The sequence below is a fragment of the Eurytemora carolleeae genome, unplaced genomic scaffold (assembly GCF_000591075.1).
Source record: "Eurytemora carolleeae unplaced genomic scaffold, Eaff_2.0 scaffold1261, whole genome shotgun sequence".
In the NCBI taxonomy this organism is placed as follows: domain Eukaryota; kingdom Metazoa; phylum Arthropoda; class Copepoda; order Calanoida; family Temoridae; genus Eurytemora; species Eurytemora carolleeae.
This window is the reverse complement of record NW_019397269.1, coordinates 73391-85472: the sequence shown is the minus strand read 5'-3', so window position 1 is coordinate 85472 and position 12082 is coordinate 73391. Positions and strand designations below refer to the sequence as shown.

The window sequence follows — 12082 nt, the reverse complement described above, 5'->3', positions numbered from 1 at the left end:
ATTCATAGCGTACTCGATTCATAGCGTACTCGATTCATAGCGTACTCGATTCATAGCGTACTCGATTCATAGCGTACTCGATTCATAGCGTACTCGATTCATAGCGTACTCGATTCATAGCGTACTCGATTCATAGCGTACTCGATTCACAGCGTACTCGATTCATAGCGTACTCGATTCATAGCGTACTCGATTCATAGCGTACTCGATTCATAGCGTACTCGATTCACAGCGTACTCGATTATTTAATTTGATCTGTGGAAGGGACAGGGGGGGGGGACTTGTCAATGATTTTTCATTCAAACATAAACCCCTACTCCCATATTCATAAATATTTATATTATCATATTATGTATGAATTATCATAACTATTATGATAATCATTATCAAATTTACATTTTTTCTTTAAGAACAAGAACAGAACACCCAATCTTTTGTTGTGCATAGAGGGCATGTGGATTTAATGGTTCTGTCAATATTCCAGAAAGCTGTGACTTTCGATCACAATTTCTCCTATTAAACATAATTTTTCAGCCTTCTTTCTTAAATACTTTTTTTGCCGGCATATACGCTGAATAAAAAGTATTAAACAAACAAATCCGTTAGTTTAAAGGTTGTTAAAATATAAACCAAAACGCGTATGATTTCAAATAGAAGAAACCGAATGACTCTTACTCTGGTCAGTCCGGGGTGAGGGGGGATATTGAGATTAATGAACTTATGACGATTTAGCTTGGGAACCCAGCTTTGCCTGCAAACCAATCTTTCCCTATTAATTGCTACCGAGTTTCCCGAACAACATTTTAGGCAACTCGGTCAAAGGGTTCACGAGTTATGATCGTCCGATAAACAAACAAACAGAGATCAGTAATTTTTATTATAGATACAACTTTACGCCCTTATATTATCCTCAGATTTCTTCATACATCCTAGAGATAAGGGAACACACTTCTGTTTAAGTTCATTATAGCTTACTTACAGGGACTAAAGAAATATAAAAAACCTGTAATATTTTATTTAAAACTGATTGAACTTTGATTTTATCATCTCTGCAAATTCTGACGATAAAGAAGAGAAATTATTAACCCTATCCCTGCTGGGGTACTTGAAAACCAGGATACGCTAGGGGGGGTCAATTTGACGCCCCCCCCCTCTAAATCCCATGTTTTATGTCCAAATATGACAAATGATACATCATTGGAAAGCTCTTGTGCTGTACTTTTAGAATCTGCAAAAAAATTTGCAAATTTGCGAAAATTGTCAAAAAGTCTTTGCAGCAAACTCTGACTTAAGTTTCTAATTCCTATATCTTTGCAACCTAAAATGGCACGCCTTAGATATTTAAAACTATGAATTCTGTTAGATCAAATAATCTAAGTTTGAAAGATCAAATGTCTACACCATCAGGTTGCAAAGATATGGATATTAAAAACTTTGAGTTGGTGGCAAAGCTTCAATTCCTTAAATCCATTTAAACCATAAGAAATTAAACAAAAATATTGAATTAAAAAAAATTGGGATGCACAGCTGGTAGCTATGTTAATATACATTCTCTTCATTTATCCCTGAGCATGAAGAAACTCTGTTAATATACATTGTCTGTGTTTATACCTGAGCTTGAAGTAACTCTGTTAATATATATTCTCTGTGTTTATACCTGAGCATGAAGTAACTCTGTTAATATATATTCTCTGTGTTTATTCCTGAGCATGAAGTAACTCTGTTAGTATATATTCTCTGTGTTTATTCCTGAGCATGAAGTAACTCTGTTAATATATATTCTTTGTGTTTATTCCTGAGCATGAAGTAACTTTGTTAATATATATTCTCTGTGTTTATACCTGAACATGAAGAAACTCTGTTAATATACATTCTCTGTGTTTATTCCTGAGCATGAAATAACTCTGTTGATATATACTCTCTGTGTTTATACCTGAGCATGAAGTAACTCTGTTGGTATATATTCTCTGTGTTTGTACCTGAGCATGAGGTTGCATACAGTGGTTGTCAAGTTCTTGGACTCCAGGAAGTCCTGCAACTCTATTCTACACACCTAAATACAAGGAGAACATATTTACAAGGATAACCTAGATAAAAGGATCGAACATAGATGCAAGGATCACCTAGATACAAGGAGAACCATTATACAAGGATAACCTAGATACAAGGAGACCCTAGATACAGGGATGACCTGAACCTAGATACAAGTAGAACCTAGATGCAGTGAGAAACTATATACAAGGAGAACCTGGATACAAGTAGAACCTAGATACAAGGAAAACCTAGATGCAAGGAGAACCTGGATACAAGTAGAACCTAGATACAGGGAGAAACTAGATACAAGGAGAACCTAGATACAAGTATAACCTAGATACAAGGAGAAACTAGATACAAGGAGAACCTAGATACAAGGAGAACCTGGATACAAGTAGAACCTAGATACAAGGAGAACCTAGATACAAGGAGAACCTAGACACAAGGAGAACCTGGAAGCAAGAAGAACTTGGATACAAGGAGAACCTAGATACAATTAAAGAGAATCTAGATTTTTGTAAAACCTGTACTATAGATAGAAGGAAAACCTAAATACAAGGAGTTCCTAGATTCAAGTAGAATCTAGATACAAGGGGAACCTAGATACAAGTAGAACCTAGATACAAGGAGAACCTGGATACAAGGAGGGTTTACCTAGAAAAACGCTACACTCATAAAACGCTACCAGATAAAGGCCAAAAGGAAAGAAAAAAAACGCCACTCTAATTAATTTTCATGTTTATAAGTTTATATTAGAGTATGTAAACATTTATTCAAATTTTTGACGAATTAACCAATTAGATATATAAATTAAATATAAAAACATCTTACTATACACATTTATTCATAAAAATCTTTTAAACTGTCAATATGCTGGAAATATATATCTGATTAAATCATTTTCGAAATATAAAATCTATAATTTAGACAAGAAAGCTATTTCAGAATAAATTGATTTCTTATGTGTAGTATATTTTACAAATCTGCAAATACAGTTAGTTCTCATGAACTTCTCAACATTGCACATTTTACGTGAATGTTTCTTGTACATATACAATATACATCTTTTGTAAACCTTCCTTTCTTTTAACAAAGATTGACATACATGATATATGTAATCAGAAAGCTGAGTAATATTAATATCTCAATTTCACTGTCACCAAAGCATTGTCGGACGCAAAATTCCAAAGACGGTAGAATAGTAGAAGATAAGGCATTGGGAATTAATCCGAATAGTGTGTAAGCTCTGAACACTATTATATGACGTCATTGGGTGCAGTATTGGTTTTAAATTCTTAAAACTTAAAGGTCTAGTTATCTCAGTTATCAAATAAATAAACCATTGTACATGCTAAAAATGGTGGGAAAATAAGGACACGGTTATAAACTTTTAAATTTGTTTTAATCAGTTGTAGGATAGGATGCTCTCCCGCTAAAACAAAGCTAAAATTGTGATTTTGTTACGCATCTCATTTGTATGTAAAATATCAGATATTTCAAAACAAAATTTGTCATATGTCATAAGGTATAGTTTTGTAATCATCTAAAGCAGAAGTTTAGGCCAGTAACGTGAGCAAGGTCCGAAAAAACCTTGGTTTTAAGTAGCCAATTTTTTTAAACTAATTATATACAATGCAGTCTGTTTTAAGATAAAGTTTACCTAAAAAGATAATAAAGTTATGCATTTCTAACGGCAAATTACGTAAAAAAACGCAAGTTTTTGGTGACGGAAATGCTTAAAAGTCCTAAAAATATTTTTAAATCAAAGAAAAGACGACATTCTATGGCTTCTTATTGAACCCAATTGAGGCGTCTGGTTTTGCGTATAAATCCTAATGCCTACTCTTTATATTACCAAGCTCTTAGGTAAAATTCAACTCATGGGTATATTCAAGGATGTAATGCAAGGAAAGTTATTTCAGAAGTGTACTGCAGTGTACTGTCTCTGGGCGGTAATGTAAACACAAGACGGATATTACAGCCTGACATGGGATCCATCTTTCACATAAAAAAATTAATGAAATATTCTGGTCATAGGAAACTATTATGTCAATTATCAAAATTATCAAAATCTTATGCTTTTTATGCTCGGATACTAGACGAACACTGATGCATCTATTCTTGTTTACAAATTCCACCCAAAAAGAACTGGTTTCAATATGTATGCAGAGTATACACGACCGCAATTAACTTTCCTTGCATTATAACCTTGGGTATAAGGGTTTGGATGTTTTGAGGTTAACTATTTACTGCCCGGTGGATAAATATAAACTTCCGCTTGATATTTGTTCCAACTTAAACCTCAAACATATTCCACATTTTTAAACTAAGCTTCAGCTAGTATTTTTTTTATGTAAATTATCATATTGTTTGAAAACTTACGACACTTTTTTAATTTCCATAGGTTTGCAACCGTTTTCAAATTTTTTATTCCTCCAAAGGAATATCAATATTTTTTGAAAATTTGGCAGTCCTATCACTATGTAGCCGAACAAAATTGTCAAACTTTGGTTTCTTACTGTATTTGGAGTAGGGCAGCCATAGTACATTTGAATTTCCGAGCCGAGTCAACCTTTCCGGTCCCAGTTTGTACTGTATCGCCCGGACATTGGGTAAATAAAGCAGACACTGAATAGGACTAGCCAGTGCAACAAGGTTGACGCGGTCAGAATTTAGGTTAAATTTACTTTTACTAAAGTGTCAGGGTAGCGTGCCGCCCAAATACAAATACTTTTGTGCATAGTAAATAAAGCATCCTTGAGGTGTTAAATCAGGAAAAATATTCAGCAAAAGTAGGTTGGATGTTACAGAAACTGTTTTAAAACCTTTAATGTTTTTCTACAAAAACGTTGCTCCAGTATTAATGGCAAAATAGCGAAAATAATGGATATTTGCAAAATAACTTATTTGAGTATTAAAGTTATGTTAAAGATTAATTTCGTCGCTTTTCACGCGCCGGTCTTAAACCCAAAAGCCGTGTCAATACACACGCTATATAATAACACAGAACGGTATTATATAATTGACCATTTCCAAGATACAAGTAGAACCTAGATACAAGGAGAACCTAGATACAAGGAGATCCTGGATACAAGGAGATCCTGGATGTAAGTAGAACCTAGATACAAGGAGAACCTGGATACAAGGAGATCCTGGATATAAGTATAGAACCTAGATACAAGGAGAACCTAGACACAAGGAGAACCTGGATAGAAGGAGAACCTAGATACAAAAGGAACCTGGATACAAGGAGAACCTGGATACAAGGAGAACCTAGATACAAGGAAAACCTAGATACAAGTAGAACGTGGATACAAGGAGAACCTAGATACAAGGAGAACCTGGATACAAGGAGAACCTTGATACAAGGAAAACCTGGATACAAGGAGAACCTAGATACAAGGAGAACCTAGATACAAGTAGAACCTAGATACAAGGAGAACCCAGCTTGAAGAAGAATATGCATACCTTGTCAATATATATCTTGCTGGTAGGAACGATACAGATACTGAACATTAGGACGAATATGAACTGAACTGGTTCGGGATATTTTCGAGGAACTGAAAAAGCTTTTTTATTTTTCTTATTTTGTCACACTAAAAACTTTTCACTGGACAAATATCAGAAAGTATTGAGTTTTCTGTTTCTAAAGCTTTAAGATAGTATAAGCATAAATAGTTGAGATCCTAAATTTAAAAATCAATGTAACATTTGTATTCTCAAATTGATGAACAATCCAGCCCTTCAGGCTAAACTTAAATTTGCGTCAAAGAAATTTTTTTAAGAATTAAAATGATTTGATAAATCTTAACTTTCTTAAAGATAATACCAATCAAAATTATTACTTTTTATTTACCTTTCAAGAAACTTCCGTTGACAAATTTCTTAAAAATTGATTTTTCTCCTTCTTTCATGTTCATTGTCACATTTTCCTCAATTAATGTTTCATTACACTTCTCCATTCCATTTCCATTATTTTTTTCCATTCCATTTACTACAACCGCATTTCCTTCACTATCCATTCCTAAATGTCCAACCTTTTTCTCCATTTTGTTAATTTCAAGACACCCATTTTTTAACTCATCATTTCCTCCTTCATTCAGGTTTCCATTTATTTTAATTCCGCTCATTTTTCTCTAAAATTTCATTTAATAAACAATATAATTTATCTCTTAAGATCTTCTGATAAATTCTAAAGACTTGACAAGTCGACATTGTAGTGGAACTTATTTTCTATTAAAATTGTAAAAAGTAAAAGAACCAAAATAAAAAAAGGTTTACCCACAAATTATGAGACTGTAAAGACGACACGAAACTCTATAAATAGGATTTAAAGCTTGATTTTTGGTTTCTGCATTCAACTGAGTATTGTAATGGTTTAATTAATGATAAGGCACAGAAATAAGCCAGTACCTAAAAGGAACCTTACATGCAATAAAATCCGTATACAATCGTCTCTAAAGGCTCATGATTTGTGGGTAACCCTGTATCCAAAAAAGGCAAAAACGGTTGAACCAATTGGGTTCATTTGTTTAACCTCACATGATCACAGGGGTGATTTGTATTCAGTCAAGATTATTAAAGATGTCTCCTCGAAAAAAAATACACTTTTTTGAGAATTCAGCATGAAAATATAAACATTTGCGAAATCTTATTTTTATAGTTAATAACAAGTCCTTTAAGCTTACGAAGCCACTTATTCAACGTGACACCGGCTACGAACCTTCACCGATGGGCTCTTCACCTATAACTGTTGCCTTCTCACTGATTTAGAAGAAATTGCGTCGGACTGTTTTATTCAAGCGCATGCAGTAAGCAAGCGTATCATGAATGAAATCTGTATTAAAAGCAATATCTTTAAAAATTAGGTTCCTGCTTTATGTCGAATTTTAAAATAGGTATTCGATTCCTACATTACAGTTCCTAAAGCTTTAAACAATTGCGTTCGTTTTCTTACTGAACGATCGTTCAGTAAAATTGTTCGCTCAGTAAAATTGTTCGTTCAGTAAAATTGTTCGTTCAGTAAAATTGTTCGTTCAGTAAAATCGTTCGTTCAGTAAAATTGTTCGTTCAGTAAAATTGTTCGTTCAGTAAAATCGTTCGTTCAGTAAAATTATTCGTTCAGTAAAATTGTTCGTTCAGTAAAATCGTTCGTTCAGTAAAATTGTTCGTTCAGTGAAATTGTTAGTTTAATAATCGCTTTCAGTAAAAATGATGCCAGTCTCTGAAAATGTAGGTTGTAATAATTTGATTTTTTGCATGAAATTTCAATACTATATATCAGCAATTAATTAAATAAGACAGTTTCACTTTCTGTTCACAAATGCATTGCAAACTATTGATTAAATGTTAAAGTTTTTACAAATGTTTATAGCATGCATTTTTATGCATTAGAAGATAACAAAGATGATTTTAAAAACTTCAGTATTTTTAATTCCACAAATATAAAAATTTAAATGTTTGTAAATTATAAATTACAAGAACTAAACGTCGTCGAAAATGAAAGAAAGTATTTAGTAAGTACAAATAAACAATCCTTTGCAGGACTAATCATCTGTTGCTTTTTAAAATTCTCAAAACAATTTCAGAATTTAATCTACGAACATTTGTCATAGCATTCAACTAAATTTATCTTCATAGTACATGTTAAAACTTTAACGAAAATTTTAGATTTATTAGATTGCAGTTTAAAAAAGGGATTTTCCTTCTTTTAGTTCAAAGATTTCTGCAACGCATATTACATTTCACCCCCTTTCCTTAAGAACTAAAACGTGCAGACAGAATTAAAAAAATTTGAGCCGCGTCTCAAATCCGTCAAAAACCGGTTTCAATTGAGCATCGACTTAAATCTTGAAACAAACGTAATTTTAAGAGGAACCAACCGTATTTGCAGATTGACGGATTGGTTTGGTTCCTATTTGATGTCCCGTACTTGTCATTAATTAAAATTAATTAAAATTAACCAAAATGAATTCTAAAATTTAAAAGTGCCTAAATTCTATATCGAGATCAAGCTTAAGATAAAATATCCACACAAATTTCAGATCTGTGAACGATCATTTTGATAATAAAAAATCATCATTTAAATTTATTTTTTATTATCTTTAGATTTTGATTAGAGAACTGACTAAAGGGAAAACCACGGTAGTTTGGTTCTAAGATTTTAAATTGATTGTGTTGACTTTAACAGAGAAAGTTTAGTTTCATTTAAAGGGAGTGTAAGCGCAATTTCAAGTGACCCTCCATGTAAAGATGGCAATGCCCGATTTACAAAGGTACCTTTAAAAGCTTTATCTGAATTGGTATTATTGTTGATAATTTTGAACTCTTTTCTTTACAGAAGTGAACTGTGCATTTCTATTCTCTACAATAGTAAAACATAAAGAAATATCAGAATTTAAAACTTTTAAACCTAGAAAAATGACAATATCTTCCACATTATTGATCAGGTAGAGGTTTCAAGGGTCCCATGCTTGGAGGCTCAATGAATATAAGATTTGCAGTCCATTTAAGGCAAAGCTGCGGTTAAGCTAGAGATTTTTTACAATAATATCCTTACACTATTTTTAATCTGTTAAAGTTTACTAGGTTCTTTTTTATCTTTATAAGGTTAAACATATTAGATCACCTTCTCAGTTATCTATGTCGTTTTTTAAAACCTTAACCTCCATATTGAATTCTATTTTAAATAATAAAACTAGATGAATGCTTTAAAATGATCGTTTTTCCCCTAAATACGCAAGATTGTTTTACATGTGAATCAAGGCAATTCGATCCCATTGATTTCAACATCCCAGGTGTACAAAAATGTAAATAAACTAGATCAGATGGGATTAGAACTGAACCTTTCCCTTGTGTATCCGAGCTCAAACTACACATTAAATACAATTGCGAAAGAACGGTCGAATCCAGGATTTGCTTGCGGATGAATAGGACGGTAGTAAGGTCTTGAGCAGAGTAGATATGCTTCTGTAAGAAGGCTAGATTTCCGAAAGCTTTAAAATTATAAATCTATGATATAAGTTTATCTAATATCCATCCCATCAAATAATTATCTTAAAGGGGAGGCCGGAAGGGGCGGTTAATAATAGCATTGGAAGTTTATAAAGTATGTAAATACACCATTTTCTCTATATAATTATTATATTTTCATAATTTGTAAATTCATATAATTCTTAAAATCTCACACATTTTGATAACACGGATTTATCATATCAATTTCAGATAAAATGTATTAAGCACTTTTTATCATGATGGCCAATTCATTGATTTAGGATATCTGGGTTACTGCAGGGATTCAAAGGTTGCAAGCTCTCCGCGCAGGGAAGTAAAAAAGGATTCTGTAGGGGGGGGGGGTAAAATTTAAGAAACTTTGTTTACCCCCCCCCCCCCCTAGAAAAATATCATGATGTATATCAAAATTATTGGTTTTAATTGGGTTTGATATGCATTTTCCACTCATTTCTGGCATTTCTTTCACCTTGTTTTATATCCTTCATTATAGTCATTCATTTTACATTAACTACAAAGATATGTAAAGAAACTTGATTTATTTTAAGTAAGATAAAAACAATAGTTATATATGATACTTTCTTAAATCTTTAGAAAAGCTACTCTGCAAAACTTTGAAAAAATATTGTCTTTGTATTCTAATTTCTAATTTCTAAATTTCTAAATTTCTTTTCGTCAATGTAGTATGTTAATTGATCTTAAATAAATCTAATATGGAAATTACATTAGTTAGAGGTAAAAATGTATTTTTCATTGCCCATACCCTTTTTTCTATTAAAAAAACATCTAATTGTAATGACATTGACTATTAGAATTTAGAATTTAGAATCATTTAGAATATGTTGAAAGTTCTGAAATATCTGAAGTATCTGCACATTTGAATTATTTTCTCGCAAATTTAAAAGATATTCAATTTTAAAATCAACCTTTTTTAAAAACAAAAACAAAGTAACAACTCGCTATTCAGGACCTGAATAGTGCAGGGGTAATTACCTCCAAGATTCTAGGGGGGGGGGTAATTACTCCCAGGATTCTAGGGGGAGGGGGGTAAATAACCCCCCTTATTTACGCATCTGTCTCCGCGCAAAGCAATTCGGTAAACTCACATGACCCATACCTAGGTTTTAAATCGACTCTTAGAAAGAAAACTTTGTTTCATGGCAAAGCTGGGTTCCCAGCTAGTTCATAATAAAGTAAAAAACCTACATAAATTTCAGACGCTTAATTGTTGTTAAGAGTAAAATTTCACATTATTTAACTTTCTTCTATTTAACCAAAAATTGTCATCTCAAAGTAGGGTTTACATTTACAATATTCGCCATAATGGCACATCAATTGATCTGTAAAAATTCAAATTTTCAACAAAACATCTAATTGGAGTAAAAAATCATTTTCTCTACTATCGAAAAATAATACGAATTTTGCACGTGATTACGCAAAATATTACGCATGCATAATAACAGTTGTGTATTTTCTCAAAGGCTAGTTTTTTTATAACTAACACGCAAATATATTTCTTTTGTAATTAAGGGCACATTCTGTTTACAATTCAAAAATGGATGTGTAGATTTAAAAGATAATATTTTTCAAAAAAAACCTTTAATCTTCTTTGAATATACGTTTTAAAGAGACACCCTGTACTAAGTCTACACGGGTCGTTGCAGATAATAGAACTAAAAGAATTGAGTCTTTGTCACAAACTCTGATTTTCTAATCACTATATCTTTAGAACCAAATGTTGCAGACTTTAGATATTTCAAACTATGAATTCTGTTAAATCGAATAATCTGAGTTTGAAACATCAAAGGTTTACACATCGAGCTCTAAAGATATTGAGGTTTAAATATTTGATTTTGTTCCAGAGACTCAATTCCTTTGTAGACATTTTCCTCAACTGAATTTCTCGTAATTTCATAATAAAGCATGATTGTAACGCTGAAATCATTCAAAATCTACGTTTAATTAGTTTTTAGCCATTTTATATATTTGATTCGGGATCAGGATTCAGATCTAGGATCCGCATCCGTAATAATTGATCATAAGCACTGAAATAAGAAATATAGTTAAAATTGTGCTCTCACATCTGAACTCTCAGAGTCTAAAGGCAGACGAAACAAAGGGAAACGATAATATGTTCAGTATTGGAACATCAATGCCCTGAGTATTTTCAAAAAATTCGGTCAGATATTTTAACTGTAAATTATAAACTTAAACGTAATTTTTGAACTTTTTATGTCACAACTTAGTATTGAAGTGTTGATAACTTGATAACATGATAAAAATCAAGAAGTTTTTTATAATTAATTAATTAACGTCGACAGGAGATAGTTACATATTATACATTAATAATCTACTCTTTAACACACAATTACGTTTCTCCAAAAATCATTTTGAAACAAGACAAGGTCTGGTTTGTCTCTGTATCTAGAAATAGATCTTCTTTACAATTGTCAACCCTCGACAAGAAATGAATTGAGTCACACAATAACAAAATACAGATAAATATATTTTCATAACTTTACTTAAAAACAATTATCACAACTTTCTTTGGGTAAAATAAGAATGTGCAAAGTGCAAAGAATATTAACATATTTTCTTTACAAAAACCTCCCAAATATTCACTACATAGGATTAAGTTAACAGGGAGAAAGCAACTTAAATCAAGTTTGTTAAAATCAAACCAGAAAAAGCAATTCATGAATAGTTTAATCCAAGGTTTGGTAATAAAGGATTTTAGATAATTTTTTATTGGACTATTGACGGGAACTCAAGGGTACATCTATATATGGCAATTGATAAAGAAATTGAGTCTTTGCCACAAACTCTGCTTTCTAACCCCTATATCTTTGGATTCCAATGTCGTAGACCTTAGATATTTCAAACTATGAATTCTGTTAGATCAAATAATATAAGTTTGAAATATCAAAGATTTACGACTTTGGATTCCAAAGATATACGGATTATAAATTCAGAGTTTGTGGCAAAGACTCAATTCCTTTGCTGTGCAGTTAGGAAAAACATAAAAAAATGTAAATCA

At 32.0% G+C, this 12082-nt stretch overlaps 1 protein-coding gene across 1 annotated transcript; it reads right to left on the bottom strand.

Annotated features, from left to right (window-relative positions):
• Nucleotides 1–1912: 1912 nt before the first annotated feature.
• LOC111713163 (uncharacterized) lies at nt 1913–6166 on the bottom strand. Its single transcript, XM_023487978.1, has 3 exons — nt 5891–6166; nt 5503–5594; nt 1913–2053 (listed from the first exon to the last, which is right to left on the bottom strand). Exons 1-3 carry the CDS (start codon nt 6162–6164, stop codon nt 1928–1930), a joined length of 492 nt encoding a protein of 163 aa, XP_023343746.1. The 5' UTR covers nt 6165–6166; the 3' UTR covers nt 1913–1927.
• Between the last annotated feature and the right edge of the window lie 5916 nt (nt 6167–12082).

Bases quoted from the DNA above. Each gene is read 5' to 3' on its own strand.
- LOC111713163 (XM_023487978.1), bottom strand. From the start codon at position 6,164: ATGAGCGGAATTAAAATAAATGGAAACCTGAATGAAGGAGGAAATGAT. The intron at 5,595-5,890 runs GTAAATAAAAAG...AAGCTTTTTCAG, and splicing joins CAACGGAAGTTTCTTGAAAG to TTCCTCGAAAATATCCCGAA. The intron at 2,054-5,502 runs GTATGCATATTC...CCTTGTATTTAG, and splicing joins GCAAGATATATATTGACAAG to GTGTGTAGAATAGAGTTGCA.